Source organism: Filicampus tigris, chromosome 3, assembly GCF_054856515.1.
Source record: "Filicampus tigris isolate MCC_2025a chromosome 3, RoL_Ftig_1.0, whole genome shotgun sequence".
NCBI lineage: Eukaryota > Metazoa > Chordata > Actinopteri > Syngnathiformes > Syngnathidae > Filicampus > Filicampus tigris.
The window spans coordinates 12,770,737-12,789,311 of NC_141219.1; the positions used below are offsets into that span (position 1 = coordinate 12,770,737).

At 41.3% G+C, this 18,575-nt stretch overlaps 1 protein-coding gene across 1 annotated transcript in view; it reads right to left on the reverse strand.

Moving 5' to 3' along the window:
- elp4 (elongator acetyltransferase complex subunit 4) overlaps nt 1-18,575 on the reverse strand; it is a 56,289-nt gene that overhangs the window by 17,809 nt on the left and 19,905 nt on the right. The window contains exons 8-9 of the mRNA XM_086026893.1: nt 15,904-16,012; nt 13,576-13,682 (exon numbers count right to left, since the gene is read on the reverse strand). Coding sequence (XP_085883019.1) covers nt 13,576-13,682; nt 15,904-16,012 — 216 coding nt within the window. The remainder of the gene's footprint in view (nt 1-13,575; nt 13,683-15,903; nt 16,013-18,575) is intronic.

The following is an 18,575-nucleotide window of genomic DNA, read 5'->3' on the forward strand; positions in this document are numbered from 1 at the left end:
GAAGCATAATGTTCTTCATCACCAACCTTCTAGCTGAGCAGGCATCTCCCGTTGTAAGTAGACATTTGGAAGCAGCCTATTACTGGCCACAGGTTATAGTTAAGACATGTTAGATGACACCAAGTCACAGCTTTCTGAAAAACTGCCAGGAAGGCATAAACTCAAATGCAGCTTTACACGGAGCAGAGAAGCAGCAAGAGGACGTGTGGTAAAAATGGGTAAAACGTTGCGTGCCCAGGGTAGGCGTAGCATGCGTCCCCAAACAACACAACAATGTGGTGATATGTGGGGTGTGGCTGAGACTCTACTTTAGCCTGCAGGCTGTTTGGAGAGGATGCTAGGATGCTGCACATACCCCCTCTGGCACTTATCGTGCATATTCTAACCTTGCAAATTGATTCCCAGAGCACCGCTGCTATGTCTGTGTACAACTGTGTGTCTGGCAAACCAAATGTCAGCCCCACTTTTTGTGTGTATGTGACAGACAAACGAGGCGCAGAAAGTTATTCTACAAAGGTTGAAATAACAGCAAGTGGACTTTTTTCATGGATAGAGACATTTGAACAAAATGAGCGACAGAAGGTACGTTTATATGACCTTGTAAGAAAACAACAATACATTTTTTTAAAACCTTTATTTTAGATCCTTTAAGGTGAATTCAGAGAGCTATTTGTAAAAACGTTATAAATTTTAGAAGATAATTGTTGCAAAAACGCCTCTTTCCTAAATACCACAGTTTACAGAACAGCGTGGTGTTGCTATTTCAATTCCCAAGCCATTCGGCGCTGCCGCGGATGAGCTCGCCGCCCGTCCGTCAGCCAAAAAAAAAGGAGCTCTGAAAGCCTGGTACTTCACAAGCTAGCTGGTGGCTAGCGCCTCTTGTCGCATTGTGGAAAGCCACACAACGACACGATGGAATATACCAGAGGCTTTAAGCAAATATATTTTTGTGACTCAAACATCTAGAAAGTTGCTAGATGAAGTAGCATCCTTTTTCAGCGATGTGTGGTTTAACACTTGCAGCAGACACGCCCAAAGCATTTGAGAGCATAAACAAGGACATTTACGATTTTGAAACGTCATTTTATATACTTGACGATTGCTATTAACCATTCAAATTTAGCAGGGGTTGTTAACAGTCTCTGTGACGTGACCAAAATGAAAGATCTATTTATTTTCACTTTACAGTGACTTTCAATTCCCGTTCACATAGACATTCAAATTGCTGTAATACTGTGTACACGCCAATAGTTGACAATGCCATATTGTTCCATTGTTTTGGAATGTGTGGCCGAGTTAGGGGTGTTAGTTCGGATTCTGGGTCCTCTATAAGGACAGAACAACATATGTAAAATGTGACTTCGGATGATTAATTACATTTAAGAAAAGAAGGAACACAGTGTCTGAAAAATGGAATGAGAACAAGCAAGCTGAGTTTGAGAAAGTAAAGCACTTTTGTGTGTACACTGATTGACCTTGCTAACACTCTGCCTACTCCAATATTCACCATGACACATGCTTTTGTGCTCTCGCCCTCGCTCATCTCCACACGCAAACCTTCCCCTCAATACTCACACTTCTCATTATACAATTTGACTTTGACAGCTAGCTTAGACTTCCACAGGAATCAACACTCAAAGATCCACAATGCAGTGTACTGATTTAATTTTAATTTTGTGCATTATGTCTTCATTTTTCTTGCAAGACTTGAAAGCATTCAAAATGTCCGCGACCATGTCCGATGAGATCTGTCTATTGAGGTACAACAAATGAGAATTCCTCTTTTTGATAGTAAGCAGATTACATCTGATAAAAATGAAATCACTCAGCAAGCCAAAATGTTGAACTCTGAAGGTGATGTACAGTTATAAATTTCTTCAGACATTCTGAATTGAAATATTGAGCTGAGTTGGATCTGATTTGTCCAATAAATTATGGACACTGTACAAAAATTTTAAAACCGTTCTGCAAGAATTATTTCACATTAGTACATTTGCACATTCAGTATTATCACGGCTAAATATTGATTTTAAAAGTATACGATTTTAATATGTGTCAAACACCAGGCCCAGGATATTTTACACGACTGCGTCAGAGAGGGAAAAAAAAGAAATAAATAACGATGGCGATGACAAAGCAAAAAATAACTCCAACACCCCAATCTGGACGATCACTCAAATGAATTTGAAAAACAAAAATCCAATATTTGACAAAATGTTCTAGACTTAACAGCAATAACATGTATAGATAAGGAGCAAACGGTGTGGATTGGGGGTGGTAGCGATTCATAAGAATTCACAGACTAACATATGGAGTAACCTTTGTGGCCTTCCGGGACTTGGGGCGTGGTGGTGGGGATACATTGGGGGGGTCTAACGCTCAGAGGACCGTAGGCACGCTAGGGAGAGGTGAGCTGTCACCCCCCATTACGATCACTGCCTGAGCTCTCTCTGAAAGGGGGATGGGAAGAAGGAGAGGAGACAAAAAAAGAAAAAAAAGAAAAGAAATACAGGTTCCTTGCTAACCGCCATTGAGAGCCATCCACAGGTTTTCAGAAGCCTCGGCCTACAGTTGCCTCCTGGGAAACACCTGCACGCAAGTCCTCCACATCCTGGGCTAGCAGCCAGGCTCCTGTGTAGGTGTGTGTCTGTGTATTAGGGGGCAAGTGGCTAAAAGACAGGCTGTGTGTGTAGTTGAGCTGCATTAACAAAACCTATAGCAAGACTTGAAATAAGCGGTTTCGAATCATAGTAAGCGAGGCAAAATTTACGTCTTGCACCTCATGAAAACACATTAAATTGCAAAACAAAGAATCAACCACCGAGACGTTCCCAAAAAGCTTCGCTGGGCTGAACAGCATCTACCAGGGGTAGTTGGAGGTCAAGGCAAGCGCTGCGCAATTTACAGTATGCTGCACCAGCTAGCTAACAACGCACTTTGGCTGGCTACTAATGCGGCTAAACATGTTGGTCAGTAATCATCGCCTCCGTGGAGGTGAATAAGATACATTTCTCACAAGCATCATTCTCAAGAAGGGATGCCAAGAAAAGACGGAGAAGCCATGCTAATTGCTAAGCTAACCTAAAATTGACATGGCTAGCATATTTAACGTCGATAAGTGCTTAGTTGATCGAGTACATGTTTCAAAGACTACTCGCTGGAACTGAGTTAAAGCGGAGAACTTCCAACTTTGAACAGCAAAATACGTAGCAGGTTTCTGGATTCTGGAGAGAAAATCCTACTCATTAAACTGTACCGGAAATAAATTAACATCTGTTACATTGTATGTCAGCCAGGAGGAATGACCTATAAGGTTAACTTAAAAGTATAATACACTGTAGTATCAAATATTAATAATATGAGTAATGTTATTTGTTAGTTTTCACAATAGAGTCTTTAGTTTTGATTTTGACTTTTGAGGTCTGCACAATAAATGTTCTCAAAATTACATTTCAGAAGATTTTTTTTTTGATGACTGCGATGTCATGGCTCTCGCCAGCCTGGAACCAGTTTGGAAGAGGTTCTGAGGAACAGTTCCATTGGAACCCACGGCCTCGGAAATGTGTCATGGAAAAGTGACCACACAGGCTGTTTCGGGGTAGAACTTGTACAATGCAAAAGGGGCTAAAGATGGTCCATACAGTGCATAAGCTTGCCACTGATTTGACCTTTAGTGTGAGCTTTGGTGAGCACTGCTTAGGCGCATTCTGCTCCCCGGATCCCGCTCCTAACACCCCTGTCACTCATCATCACTCATCATTGTTAGAGACAAAAGAGGAGTTTGGTTAAGCCACACTCTGGAGTATTCTCCCACACCGAGTCTCCCCCACCTTAACATATAGGTGGCAAAGGTTGCTCATATAGCGCTCAAAAAGAACCATGTTCCTATTTTTTGCTGGCTAAAGACAAAGATGCGATGTCACACACTTGTGGAATGGGCCACGGTTTTCCATACGGTGCCATCATCTTGCCTTCTAACTTGCCCTTTGAAGGGCAGACTTGTTTTTCGCGTGGCCCACTGACTTCTCGGCGGAGTGTAATTAAAGTCTATTCAGGCTTCTATATGTGTCCTAACTATCCTCCATCCTTTCAATAGCCACCTGTGAACTCTGAAGGACAGGGCCACTTGCCCTCATAAAATTCACGAGCACGGCTACATTCAGCTGCCAGCCGACATCGCTCAGTGGCTGACACCGCTTTAAACAACTCTGTGTTGACTGTTGTGTGAATCCTTTTTCAATGGAACAATATTCACAGCGGCAGGGGTTAAGTAGGTCCCGTGATTAGCTGAAACAAATGCCTTTATGGTGCGCTGATAGATAAAAAGAAAATCAAGGGACCCAATTTGTTTTCATTAAGCAAGGTCTCATTCAGACATTGCAGACAGAGAAGGTAGAAAAAGGCTCAGTGAACACAGAGCAAGCATCACAAAGCAGTTTTTGTGGAGAAACTATCGGATTAAGTCAACACACAGAAAATTCTATTTGTGTCTCAATTTAACCAAAGCTTCACATCAAGACTCATTAGGATAATCGTCAGGCTTCGTAGCGCATAAAAAAGTGTTGTTTTTTTTCTTCATAAAATCCGACATTTGGCTTGTTAACAAATATTTAAAGAAAGAAAGAAAGCTAATCCCTGCAGTCTCAGTGGGAACATCTACTTTGATGACACAGCATCAGGCAGCTTCCCAAACGGCAATCATGCTTGGGTTTTAGTCTGGAGGAACTTATGTACATTTTGCACTAGTCAGTTTCAGTCTGTTTTCATATTTCCTTTGTGGGCATCATAGCAGTGAGACAGAATGTAAATTGCCAATGCAATCCACTGTATGTCTTCAACGTCATCTTGGTTTTCTTCCCATTCCAAGCAATTCCATTTCACCGTAAACATTGATGTCACAATCTTCTGTCAACCAACGCACGTGTTTAACTCCACCCTACCCTATCTCAATGAACAGTCGATAGGATTGCAACAGAACCCCAGCGAAAGCAGGGTGTTATACTTTGGTATTTTGCGATATCTTGTCTATCATGTCTACTGTACTTTTATGTTTGATATTGCAAAAATCTAACAAAACAAAACAAAAACAAAACCTCAGACAATTACAGAGTAATCAAATTCAAAAGCGACATAGCAAATACTGACTCCGCCTCTTGACTCCCTCCCCTTCCTGGACATCGAGTGCGAGAGTGTGGGAAAGTTATTTTTAGGAGCCAAGCAGAGAGCTTTCCTGAGTTTGATGCTCCTGCTATGGATCAACATTCCACCTTTGAACCTCTCTGACCACAAAACTTCGTGCCCATGATGGCAATTTTCATTTTCTCTGCACGAGTGGGGGTTTCATGTTTAATTCACAATAGTGAATTTTTTTTGGGGGGGTGAAATTAGTGAATCAACCATTACACTGGGTAATTTCACTGCTAAGCAAACATTGTGGCCTTCATGATACAGATGTGTGTGTACGCAAACTACAGCATGTTCAAGAGGTTGCAAGGTTGGGGGTATAATGTACTTTTCTTGAAAGTGAAATTACTGAGACAACTATTCTGTTGGATAATTTCACCACTGATCAGGCAGTGTAGTCATTATGACACAGATATACAATGTGTGTGTACAAAAAGTAGAGCATGATATAGGTCTAAAATACAAACCTATCATAGTGCATTTGTGCATATTTAGAAGTAGACTTATTCAGAGAAATCAGACAAGTTTTACCAGCATTTTAAGACCAAAACAAAAGGACCTAAGGCAACATGATTATTTTGTGAAGCCGAGAAACTAAACAACATTATTCAGAAGCCCAAAAATCTGGCGAGGACCTAGTTTACCACTAGGGGATATGATTCCCCAGTCACTACCATTATGCTAATGGCGAGCCCCCACTGCACACACTTACACATAGCCTATAGTACTGCGAGACCCCACGGATGCAGGGTGGCGTGCAAGTTACAGTCTTGCCTCGCCTCGAACTCGCTTTAATGGAAGCTGAAGACAAGTAGGGCTACTTTAATCAGGACTGAGCCCAGTGTGGCCAGTCTGGTCTGATGGGGGCTGAGTGGTGCATGGACCATGTTAAGGGTTCACTGCTCACCGATGAAACAGCTTCACTTCCAGGGCGAGTTGAGGCAGACCACACTCTTACACAGTCTGGCAGGAGAGGCAAATATGCCCGCTTTTGTTTTGCTTTAACGCTGTCCCTTTGTGAGACACAATGTTTTGGCTTTGTGTTGATTTATTACAGAAGGCAGCGGATTTGGCAAAGAACCAGATATGTTCTTACTTCGTGTTGACTAAGCTACAGCAACCGCAACTGGAAAATATCGACCAACCTCTCAGGATGTTTTGAAAATAAAATCTTTCAGTTTAGATTCTTTTCGAACCTAGCGATCGCTAAAACTAAGCACTATTGTGTTAAACACATCATACCATTGTTATGACGGATGTCTATTCTACAAGAGTGAACTGCAACCATAGAAAGTTGGGTGTTTAGAGAATTCAGATGATCTAAGCAGCAGAAGAAAATGCAAATCAATTGGAGGCCATATAATGTTGCTATCACAATAAACAAACCAAAAGAATAGTCTTAGGACCCATGATACACCCAACTCAGCAGAGTCCTACGAAGCTGGGCTTTTTCAAACACGCGTGCACATCGGCAGAATAGATAAAAATTTCCTCTTAAATAATAGATGCACATCGGCTGTATGTTGTGAATATTTTTTTGGCCGAGGCGTCCGATCGCGTGCCACTGGCGGGCCTGCGCTGCGCTCTCTCTCCTTCTCATACATGCACAAACCATAAGCGCACCTCATTCCAAAATGTAGCTGAGGTTGGTGCACAACCAAGACAGGAGGTATAAATTATTCACAGGGAATATTATTTTAAAGGTCCATTCCCATCTGATTGTGATTCTTGAGCAAAAAGGTAGAAGGAACACTGGCAGGTTTACACAGAACCAATTTTGCTTTCCACAAGTAGTTTAATGATGTCTAGTAAATCTAAATTTACTTCGTAAATTGTCGCATGCAGATATGAGCATGCATGGGAATACAAACATACACAAATACAAAAACAAGCCTGGAGGACTGAGCCTCTGTCTAACTTGTTCTGCATTCCATAATTTCTTCTTTCCACCTCTTTTTATTTTTCCCTCAATAATATGGCTTGGTGCCTCTAAGGAAAAGCCCTCATGTTAATTAGACCTGACCTGAGAATCACTTAACTGCTCCTCAATGCTTATGCCTGCACCCGCCCTCCCCTCTTCTCCAAGCCTTTGCTCTGTTCGCTCTCACATAGGTCCATTAACACCCTTCCCTTGGCACCCACAGGCTGCGATGGGGAGGGGGCATGCACAGCCACAGTCTTAAAGACGTTTTGAGGACATGCCAAGAAAAATTAAGCTACAATATGTGTTTTAACTCGAGAACCTGTTTTGTACTTCTCCTGAACGATATCATCGGTTCAATCCTCCTTAATGAGAATCCTAGCAACATTGCAGTTGTCCAATGGCAACCGTGCCTGACGCATTTCCGTTCTTTTAGGAGCAATACAAAACTGACCAATTCATTAATAAAAACAAACCACAAAAACCTCTAAATCTCTGCACTTATGTTCCTCTCAGCATATAACAATGTGTAGCGAGTTAAAACAACTGTATTGACATTTTATATTTACATGTTATGAAATCAGCCTAATCTATACACTCAACAAAAATATAAACGCAACACTTTTGTTTTTGCTCCCATTTTTTTATGAGAAGAACTTAAAGTTCAAACACTTTTTCCACATATACAATATCACCATTTCTCCCAAATATTGTTCACAAACCAGTCTAAATCTGTGATAGTGAGCAGTTCTCCTTTGCCGAGATAATCCATCCCACCTCACAGCCGTGCCATATCAAGATGCTGATTAGACACCATGATTAGTGGTGTGTCACTGATGGTGTAGTGGTACACACGCCTGAGTTGTGTGCGGGCAGCGTGGTGTTGGTTCAGTGACTGTGTCTGTGTGTGTACCCTGCGACTGGCTGGCGACCAGTTCAGGGTGTAGTCTGCCTCTCGCCCATTGTCTGTTGGGATAGTCTCCAGCACCTCCCCACGACCCTGTGCAGGGCAAGCGGTTTGGAAGATTACACATGATTAGTGGTGTGCCATAGGATTTTTCTAATGTCAAATGGGTGCCTTGGTTCTAAAAAGGTTAAGAAACATTGGTTTCATGGGTAATTTACAGTCGCTCTCTAATTTTGACCTGCATGCTACAATCAAACACAACTCAGCAAAAACACATTTAGTGACTAACCATCATGTTCATAAAGTTTAACATCCACTGTTGTCTTGATTTTCAAAAACAATCAGACAACTATCCGCTCTCATGTTGACGGTTCTGAGAGCCTTCTATTGTCTTTAGCCCATTAAGGACTAAAGCGCCTGTCTCGACAGCTCCCCAAAACCTAAGGTCGCCTTTGGAATTACCCTTGAAAACCTGAAGTTCTCCCAGAAATTCAAAACTTACAAAATGATTAATATCTGAGCCCCTGTAGCAGACAGAAACATAATTACAAAAGAATTAAAGAGCTTAGACACGTGGCTTTCACACAGGCAGGGTTTATTATTATTTACTGTTTCAATCGAAGATGTAAAAATAACGTGTCAGTGCAAGAGAAGCACTATTTTAATTTTTTTTTTTAAATCGAATGGTAATTACCATCCTCTATTCTGTAACAAAGACGTCAATATCGTCATTGTCTACAAACCATATGATATCACATTCAACTGGTTTCACTGGTCATGCGCGTTGTCTATATAGCACTGCCGTTACTTATCAGAGCTCCCGGCGATCGACTGCGTCCGCCATTAGCCTCCCTACGGCTCGAAAAAATTCCACGACATCCTCCGCGGTCTCGCGACACCGTCACGTGTACATTCTGATGCATTAAATTGGCTAAGAGACGGAGAACTGGATTAAAAAAAGACACAGATGTATCCGCTCTCCCGGCTTTAAAGGTAGAATGACGCAACAGCGCTCCCGGCTCTAGTGGTAGAAACGCGGTTATGCGCTCCCGTCCTTAATGGGTTAAAACAAAGTGAATGGAGTCATGGTCTGTATGTATTCTATATACTGTATTTTGAAGGGCAGTTATGGCAGCCAAAGCAACAATTATTAAACACCCGTTTGAAGATTACATGTAGGAGAATATTGTATAGGGACTAGAACTATGTTAAACAGGGATTATTTAAGAAATAAAAATCCATACATTTATATGCTTCACTTGCTTTACAAAAGTCATTTTAAATGCTAGTTTATGAACGCTGCATTTGCTTCTGAGAGCTCTTGATTCCGTTGCCTTGTATCTATTCGCCAATGTATAAGTCGTAAATATTTAGTTTTGCATTAATATGACATTCTATGATGTTGTCTTGTATTATTTATAGTTGTCTGTGTCTGCTTCTATTGTCTGTGGTCACCAGGTTGTCATCAAACAGCGCTGATTTACTAATTCATGTTATAAAGTTGTTTATGGTCATGCGACTATAAAACATAACTTATTTGTACACCAATGTGAGAGCTTAGAAAAAAAATCTGCATTTGGTTTAAATATCTGTCTTGAGCTGCAGATAGAAAAGCACTTGTCTCAACTTCACCTCTGTCATGCAAATTGATATTATTTACATGTCAAAATGCAATTAGGGTAGTACACAAAAAATAAATCCAGCACTTGAACTTTACAAAGAAAACACACGCAAAATCCCATCAATGAAAACCTCAAAGCGAGTGTTCACAAGTGATGAAGCTTGTCAGTGAAAGAGACACCTCCAACATGGCCTCAAACAGAAGACTAATTTGACACAAATCCCCATCTTACACTGTATTTGACCCCGCGACCTATCTCTGGAACCCCAGTACCCAACAGGCAACTTGCCTGTCAGTTTAAAGGGTCAAACAAAGGTAAGAGCAAATGTAGCTGCATACCACAGCAGAGCTTCATCCTTAAAGCATCTTGTGTTGTGAAACCAGTGAGGGCAAAGACAGAAAGTTCCCATAGAGACAGTATGTGCGTTCAAGAAAGTGTCAGTCACGTTCGCTTTCCCCGTTGGTTCCTCAATCAATATGTGACTGAGACCACCATATGAATGTCAATATCTGTGGAGGCAGAGGGTGAGGAACTGTCTGCATATGCGTGTATGAGAATGTGTTAATCTTGTTTAAACACCTAGCACTCCTCTACCTGCTCAGACAGGGCCATGGGTTAATTCTGTCTTCAGGCATCATGGCTAATAATTGCACATCAACCGGAGTTTGAACTCTCTGACACATCAGTAGCTACCATGGCAACCTTATCACACAACCAACAGAACCTTGTGAGCTTGCGTTTGTCAGAGGAAGCACTAAAACATGCTCAATTGACAAATAGTCAATTAATTCTGCTCATTTAGGACCAGCACGCGCCATTTTTGGTAGAACTGTGCCGTCAAATGCAATTCTTTTCCGCGTTCTTAGGTGCTACGTGATGGACGTGTCAGTCGAAAAGCATTTAGGAAATTAGCATGACTCTATGAGCAGCTGGGGTGACGGGTATCTGTCTGACCAAACTGGTAAGGAGCTAACAATGTCAATTGTTGTCAATCATTTTTAAAAATTATTTAACTAATAATGGGATTCCCAACAAGGAGTGAATTAAACACAACAATCACTTGAGCAGTAGAGCTTTTTGAAAACTATTGTGCATTTATGTAAACGAACTGTTGCCGCAATGCTGCATTATATGGCCCAAGGCACAGAAGTCCTGCAGCTTGAGTAAATGAGGTGATTAGCAGGGATGGTGTGGGCTGTCACACGCCAGACACTGGGTTTAGAATCCAATTGCAATCCATGTGTCAATCAGCAGCCTACCGAGGCAGTAGACCAACAGGTCAAACATATCATGAACGCTACCATATAGTCAGAGCGTACAATCACAAAAATATAGTATATACCCTCATTGTGGGAATCTGACAATCTCTGTCCACACCCAAACACATTTTAAAGCACCAGTATTCAGTCAAAAGGAGGCAGACAGGTGGCACTAGAAAATGAAAAAATATAGCACATTGCATTCTATGTTCATGTGGCCATGGCCTTAGCGAGTACAGCATGTGGGTTTAAACTTGATTAAAGCTAATTAAGACCCAACATACATTGAACATTTGTGTCAAATCCATACAAATTCATTGCAATGCAATTTTATCACAGGAAGGCATGTTATTAACTCATTCACTGCCAGACATTTTCAATGTTGACAGTATGTGAAAGAGCAAGAGTTATGCCTTCAGTGTTCCTAACCTAGCAACTTTGCTGCTATATGTGATTTTAATATGACTGCTTATAATTTAGTTTAACATTTTATTTTGCAATTATGACAACATATCGCTGGTGTTGGGCCAAAACCTCATAAATCACATTTTGGTGAATTTCATATTTTTGGAAAATATTCTATATTATTGGTCAGTCCACATGGGTGGTCACATTATTGACCAATCAAAAGTGTTGAAAATGGCTTTCTTTCTTTCTTTCTTTCACGACACAATGTTAACCGTTGAACAAACTTGCCATTTTTGGATTCTCCTGAAAAGAGATTTCGGAGGTATAAGGTTTTGGCCCGACACCAGCAATCATATCTATGCAAGGGTCAGTTTATTAAAACAGTACAATTGTCCCCTTGACTATTATAGAGGCCTAATTAAAAGACCACTGGTATAACTTTCTTGACTTTTACAGAGCATATAAATTTAAACTATTCATATGGTGAGAAACGGGGGTGGATCAATACAGATTGGAGAAAGAAAAGGATGCATAGTAAATGCTGGCAGAAAATGGGAAAGGGTTTACTGTAAGGATATGGGTAATGTTCAGAGGGGTGGGGATTCCTCTCCTCCTCCTTAGCGCCATCTTAAAACAAAGGGCTCACAGACCAGAGGGTGTGATAAGGTAATGATAATGTAATGAGGACCCATCATGGGCCCGAGCTAAGAGGAGGGCCCCTTAATTTACCCCCATAGTTCAGTGACAAATTACTCTCAGTGAAGTGATGTGACGGTATAAAAACTGATGAATCCCTGTCAAGACGAGAAAGACATGAAGAAGATAAGAAACCATGAATACAAATAAATGTTGGAATGAATGGACATACAATCCTTTGTGTGAGCTACTATACTTTGGTGCCTCAGAATGGCGACGATAATACAAATACTGATGTAAGATGAAAAACGTTTTTGGGTAATAGTGAACACTGCATGGTGGTCAAATGTGCACCACTATACTGCACCATCAAGGGCTCATTTCCATTCCATGAAGTGTTGCAAATGGTACAAAATAAAGTAATACATAATATATGCAGAGTTTGATTAGGAATCCCTTTTTTTTTTTTTTTTGTGCTGTAAAACGGCAAACCAAAAATGTGATTTTTTTTTTACATTTGACCCTAGTCTACAACTAAGAGAGGATTCGAAGCGTTTGTTCCTTGTTTACTCTGTCAGGATGTGGCACATAACTTTCCTCTCTGGTATTCACTGGTTACACTTTATTACGTTTTAAAGATGCTACGTTATTCATGAGTCTAATGAGACTATTGCCATATTATTTACAGACCATGCTGTCTGACATTTGCTTTTGGGTCAATTGTCAGCTGAGTAGTGGTTGAATAAAAAAGTAAGAAGCGCAAACACATTGTGTTAAAATATTTAACAATTCGTTTTTGGTTTCACCTCAAACTGCCACCGACGTTATTGTACTGAGTGATATTCAATCCATATAGATGGAAATCTTTCACACTCTTTGGGAGTCATCTTGGGCTCTGGATGCCTGCAACAGTGTTCAATCAATAGCTTCACCTTCATTTTGTCACCCAATAGCAGACAAAAGACTGGTCAGCAGAGCTTGACTAATTTGAGAGACTCCTCATCATCTACACTTAATTTCAGTTTCTGAAAAATACTGATCAATATGAATTATTATTTGATTTAATTAAGATAACAAAACAAACAGCGAGTTAGGAAAATAAATGGAGGAACCAGTGCCACATATAAAATAAATAAATACAGAGGGAGGGACAAGATTATGATACAGCAGGGTATAACCTCTGTTGTAAAATTCAGTAACTAAAACAGTCACTAAATTGCTACGTTTTGTTAGTGTGAACTAAATAGGGATGTACTGAAATGAAATCCAGATAATTATCACAATGTAAAATTTCATCATACCATCATTAACACAAAGTACCTAAGACAGTGGAGAGAGAGTAAAATGGCAAACTCTAAAACACTCCCAAGAGGGCGCTGGATTTTTTTTTTTTTTTTAAGTTAGCAGTTGGGGCTTGGTTATTTGGCAAATGACGTCAGTGAGTCTGCGAGTGATTGTCTGGCCGTGAGATGTGGCTGACAGCAGCGTGAGTGTGCACTGCGATTAGGTGTTTTGGTGTTCTCACAGCATTCAATAAATGGCTAATAAGTGCAACTGCGGCTCTCTTTTCCCACAAGCAAGGGCAATGTAGTGTTTGCCAGTGGGATATAGCAGCATGCAGTGGCCTTCACAACATACCTCAATGCTGAACTGTTTCCTCTTGAGTTTAAAGGCCAAGTCCTTGTGGTCAGGCAGTTGACTTGTGAGACAGTTCAGGTGAGGAACCTGGCGTACGTGAAGCAAGCCTGTGAGAGATTGAACAATGATTGATGGCATCTGCATTGAATCTACAAGCAAAGACTTTAAATAAACCCAATGGAACCTCTAAAGTCAAATGCCACTGCGGTCTTACAATTTGGAATTTGATTTAACATTTAAAGTAAAATAGACCTCTAAAGTTACATAAAATGGCTGTTGAAACACCTTTGTTGAAACACCTTTGTTCTTGTTTTTTTTGTTTGTGACAAGCAGTAGAGGGATAACAATTTTGATTCCCTCCTTTCTTTTTAAAATAGTAACTCCAACTGCTACAAATACATTTCTTTTGTGTTTAACATATTCTGCCAGTCAAGATGATTCTGATTCTGAGAACCGCCTATGGAAAAAGGTCAACTAACATCCCAGAATGAAGTGTGCTCCACCTTACATGTTCCACTGTACACTCAAACTTTCATGAATACTTAAAGGAACACGTCTCCCCCTATTGATGGACAAGCATGCTTTCACTCCGTTTTTTTCGATCATCTACCTGCTGATTACAAAATGTTTGCGCTCTTTTGTCTGCATTTGATTTTGCAATCCTCTCTTTATGTATGAGCAGATATATAAATGGATAGGTTGATTCCAAAGCTCATCACGAGTAAGAAAAAATACATGCCACATGCTCTAAATAAAGTAAATAACTTTTTACAACTGTGTGCCAACACTTTCCAGCTCTTTCTTTGTTTGTGGAACACAAGCAGGTCATAAAGGGAATTCTACCTGGTGTGTGATAGAAAAGGTCGATAACCTCTAAGGTAGGAACGACTAAGTCAGAGGAAGCTGTGCTCGTCATTTTTCCGTTCCTTGACGACAAAGTTACCTTTTGACACAACTGGAAAAGTACTGTACAAGTGGGTTGGTGTAAATGAGCGTGGGAGAGAAGTAGAGGGATCAAGGGAGTAATGGAGAAAGGAACACAAACAGAGAAAGTGGGGGATGGTGAGCTCTCTCCTCTGTGCACTTGGGTGAGTTCCCCTTGCCTGATTTGCGGTGACAGGCTTCCCAGCATGCTTTGAGCAGCCCTGAACTGCTGCCGCAAACACGCGCACACTCACGCACGCACACTCGCAGTCATCTCGCACTCATACCAGATGAGTCTGCACCCATGAACACACATCAAAACAGTCGTACACGTTGATGTATTTCATAACACAAGCACAATTACTCGGCCTGATTAATCAGATAAAATTCAATGTTTTTCAATACGATATCAGGTGCCTTTTGTGAAAAAAAAAAAAAAAAGGATAAATACAAATATGCGCCGAAATGATGCGGTGCGATACATCTGTGAAATTCACGTCATTTGCCGTTTCAGAGTCAAGGGATGTTATCACTTTAAAAGGTGCAGTCCAAATAAAATATGTTGGTGGACGAAACCCAAATCTGCTATTGAATGTTTTTACTTCTTGTTTCTTCATCTGTCTCAATCGGGGCTGTCTAACTCCAGGCAAGGGAAGCGGAGAGAGGGGGGAATGAGAGAAAAAGTGCAAAGAGTGAGCGGTGGAGTTCGAGAGGCATGGCTAAAAATACCCCAGCCGCTTATTCTGACCTTTATGCGTGGAGAGTGTGATAGAGTGATAGAAAAAAGGAGATGCGCGCAGGAAAAAGAAGAGATGGTGAAAACTCAGTGCCAAAGTGATGGGAGGGTTCGGGATTGCAAACTCTGGCCCCCTCCCCTTTTCTTCACTATAGTCTCTCGGTCGTCCATTACCGACGTCCACCTCCCCGACTGGAGGCGAGAAAGACTTGCCCTCATTTATTAGCAGGGCATGTTGGCCACGGAGACATTGAGTGAGGGATGGAGAGATGGAGGCAGAGAGGAAAAGAGAGTGATGGTGAGAATATCGATTCCCCAGTGTTGGCCAGCTCTGCTCCAGAGCCTCGGGGGTATGGGACTGGGGATGGTGAGGGGGCGAGAGAGGAGAGAGAGGCTCTGCTGGCGGGAGGGTGGGGAGGCAGGGATGGAGGGGGTGAGGGTGCGAGGAGGAGGGGGTACAGCGTGGCAGCTGAATCCCCCCCCGGCCTGTCTACTGAGGAGCACGTCTGATTGAGCAGCAGCACACTAACGCGCACTGACAGCCTGGCCTGCAAGGGGGCTGCCCTGCCTCTATCCACAGCCCAGCCAGAGCCTTAATGCACTGCCTACGTGCATGTGTGTATTTGATGGAACCGAGACAAGAGATAAGAGGGAGTGTGTGTTCTTACCATGGTAATCTTTGCAGAGTGGGCTGGTCTCCCTCTCAGAGCCTTTGAATGATTCCAAGGCTATGGCATTGTCACACAGCCTGGTTATACTGCCCATTAGAGATCGGTTCTGTAGGATGGGAAGAGAAACATGGGCAGGTAATTAACAGTCTCCTGACGGACCACCAGTGTTACAATTTAATTAGGTCATCATTCCTGTGGCCAGGTCACTCCAGCCCTTGGGCCCAGGAGGTGAGGGTGATGTGGGAAGAAGGGTTTTAACAGATGAGGCCGGCGCAGGCAAATGCATGTATGCTGAGAACGCGCAGTGACACATGGAGTGATCGAAAACTCAATGAGCAAAATTCCAGAATGATTTCACTTCAGTATGGAATCCCAAAGCGGGAGAGGACAGAGGGGAAATGGAAGCAATCATTAGAAGCTTGATGAGCAGAGCTCCCCCTACTGGCTGGGTCAGGGACTTAGAGAGCCAGAGAGAGTGAAAGAATGAGTGAGAGAAACAATCTGGGGTGAATACAGTAGGTAGAGAGGAACGTGAACGACACAAAAAGGGTGGAGGGAGAGAATAACAGGAGTGGAGGAGGGGAGAGCGAGGGACATTGGGATGGAGGGAGAGAGGGAGTCCTGCATTATTAATCCCTTTGCCTCCTGAATCATTCAAATCCTTCTCTGTGTGTTGGCTGCCACAGCCTAATGCAGTTTTCATGCCTTCATGTCTTTTCCCCACTCTTTCTTCAGCCTTTTCATTTTTGTCCTACTTTTAAAGAATGCACATCCCACCAGCCAAGACTGCTAGCACTTACGGGGTATCTGAGGTCACTTGCACGCATGCAATTAAAAGCCCGTGTATGTTTGGCTATGACAAATTATTCACAGCACTAACTGTGGTCAATAATGATGGACTAAAACTTTGTCTATGCAGGCCTTGTGAGGCCACAACCAGAGGTGGGAAGAGTAGCCAAAAATTGCACTCAAGTAGAGTACTGTTACTTTAGAATAATACGACTCAAGTGAAAAGTAGTTCTCCAGACAAGTACTTGCATGAGTACTCATTGAAAAAAAACACTCAAGTACCAAATAACTTCTGATTTAGCAAATTTTAAGAGCAAACATGTAAAAGGTTTAAAATAGGTATGCACAACTTTCGACATTGCTCAACAATACCACTTTAGCTAAATAATGAATAAATCATTTTGAAAATGAACAAATTAAGGCAATCAACAATTTAGGTAATCATTACTGCACCGGGTAACAATAACATAGAAAAACAGGAACAGCTCAGCACTTGACTTGTTCTTTTTCGTCGTGTGACTGAATGTGAGGCAACGGGTGCTGCCTCTTCTGACTGCGCGTCACACGCCGATGTTTCCTCCGCTTTTCTCTGCCATGCTTCACGTAAATTAGTCACTTTGACAACGTTTACGTGCGGGGGTTAACGTTACGTGGGGACAGCGTGTGCTAATGTGACTTCCTGGCTCTGTTTGATTGATCAAATGGAGCCAAATGTCACTATCTCATGTGACAAGTCTCTCTGACAAACGAAAAGACATCACACAATCAATAATAAACACTTGTGGAAAAATAAACAAGTGAGAAAAATGTAGCTCAATATATAAGTAAAAGTTGTGTTTCTTTCAAACACAAATACCCACATAGAAGTAAAAAGTGGCCACTGTTATTTCTCTTCTTAGTGAAGGACACAGACGAGACTCCTGAGGAGTGACTGAAAAGTCCCCAATGTCATGGACGTGGTTCAAGAGAAGGTTCAAAGGGACCGGCCCGCTTCATTATTGTTGTTGCTAAAGTGGTATTGTTGGGCATTATCTGAAGGTGTATACATTTATATTTTATACTTCTATTTTATAGGCCGTCACACCAAGAAGAGAAATATAATACAGAGTAAGTGCATTTCAATCAAACTCTTTAATAAACTCATGTTTAATGTTGAAGTAACTCCAATGCACAGTTCTCCGTTGTACATGCTTTATCCTCTCACAATTAACCCAAAATTAATGTAAATGTTATCATTTACATCTTGCCTTTCTGTCAAGGATTATTTCAGTCTTGGGAAAAAGACATAACTATGATTACAGCAAAATAAATAATGAGCCTCGGTTCTAAGGCTGGGGAAACAAAACTAGCACATTGTAGCTGTCATGTGAAAAAACACTTATGTCCGTTTTTTGTTTCATTTTCTTATTTTTACGTGGGAGGTGTTTCCGCCTTACAGACATCACATTAACATAAACATTTTTTTTTTTAAAGTCTAAAATTGGACATGTGTGTTTTTGACAGGACAGCGACGATATGCAATTATCAAATGAGAATACAGACTTAATTTAACATTTTTATTTTTTAAATAATAATAATGTTAATACATTTTGTCAATTCGACTTATGACAACTAAATTATAACTGAAGCTGTTTTACCAAAACTAAGTAAATGTCATCATTAGTTCAACCCATAAGGACGGTGTTCGTGCTGGCCTTAAATGGATACTAATAATGGCTATATGGTAATAAACTTGGATTCAGCAGTCAAAACCTGACCGCTATAAAGGAACATGATATAATAAACCCCTTAATATTGTGTTCTTAATCTTATGTCACACTGATTCATATGGAAAAACAAGCTGGCACTACCAGTCAACAGCAAAAACAATTTAAGCCTTT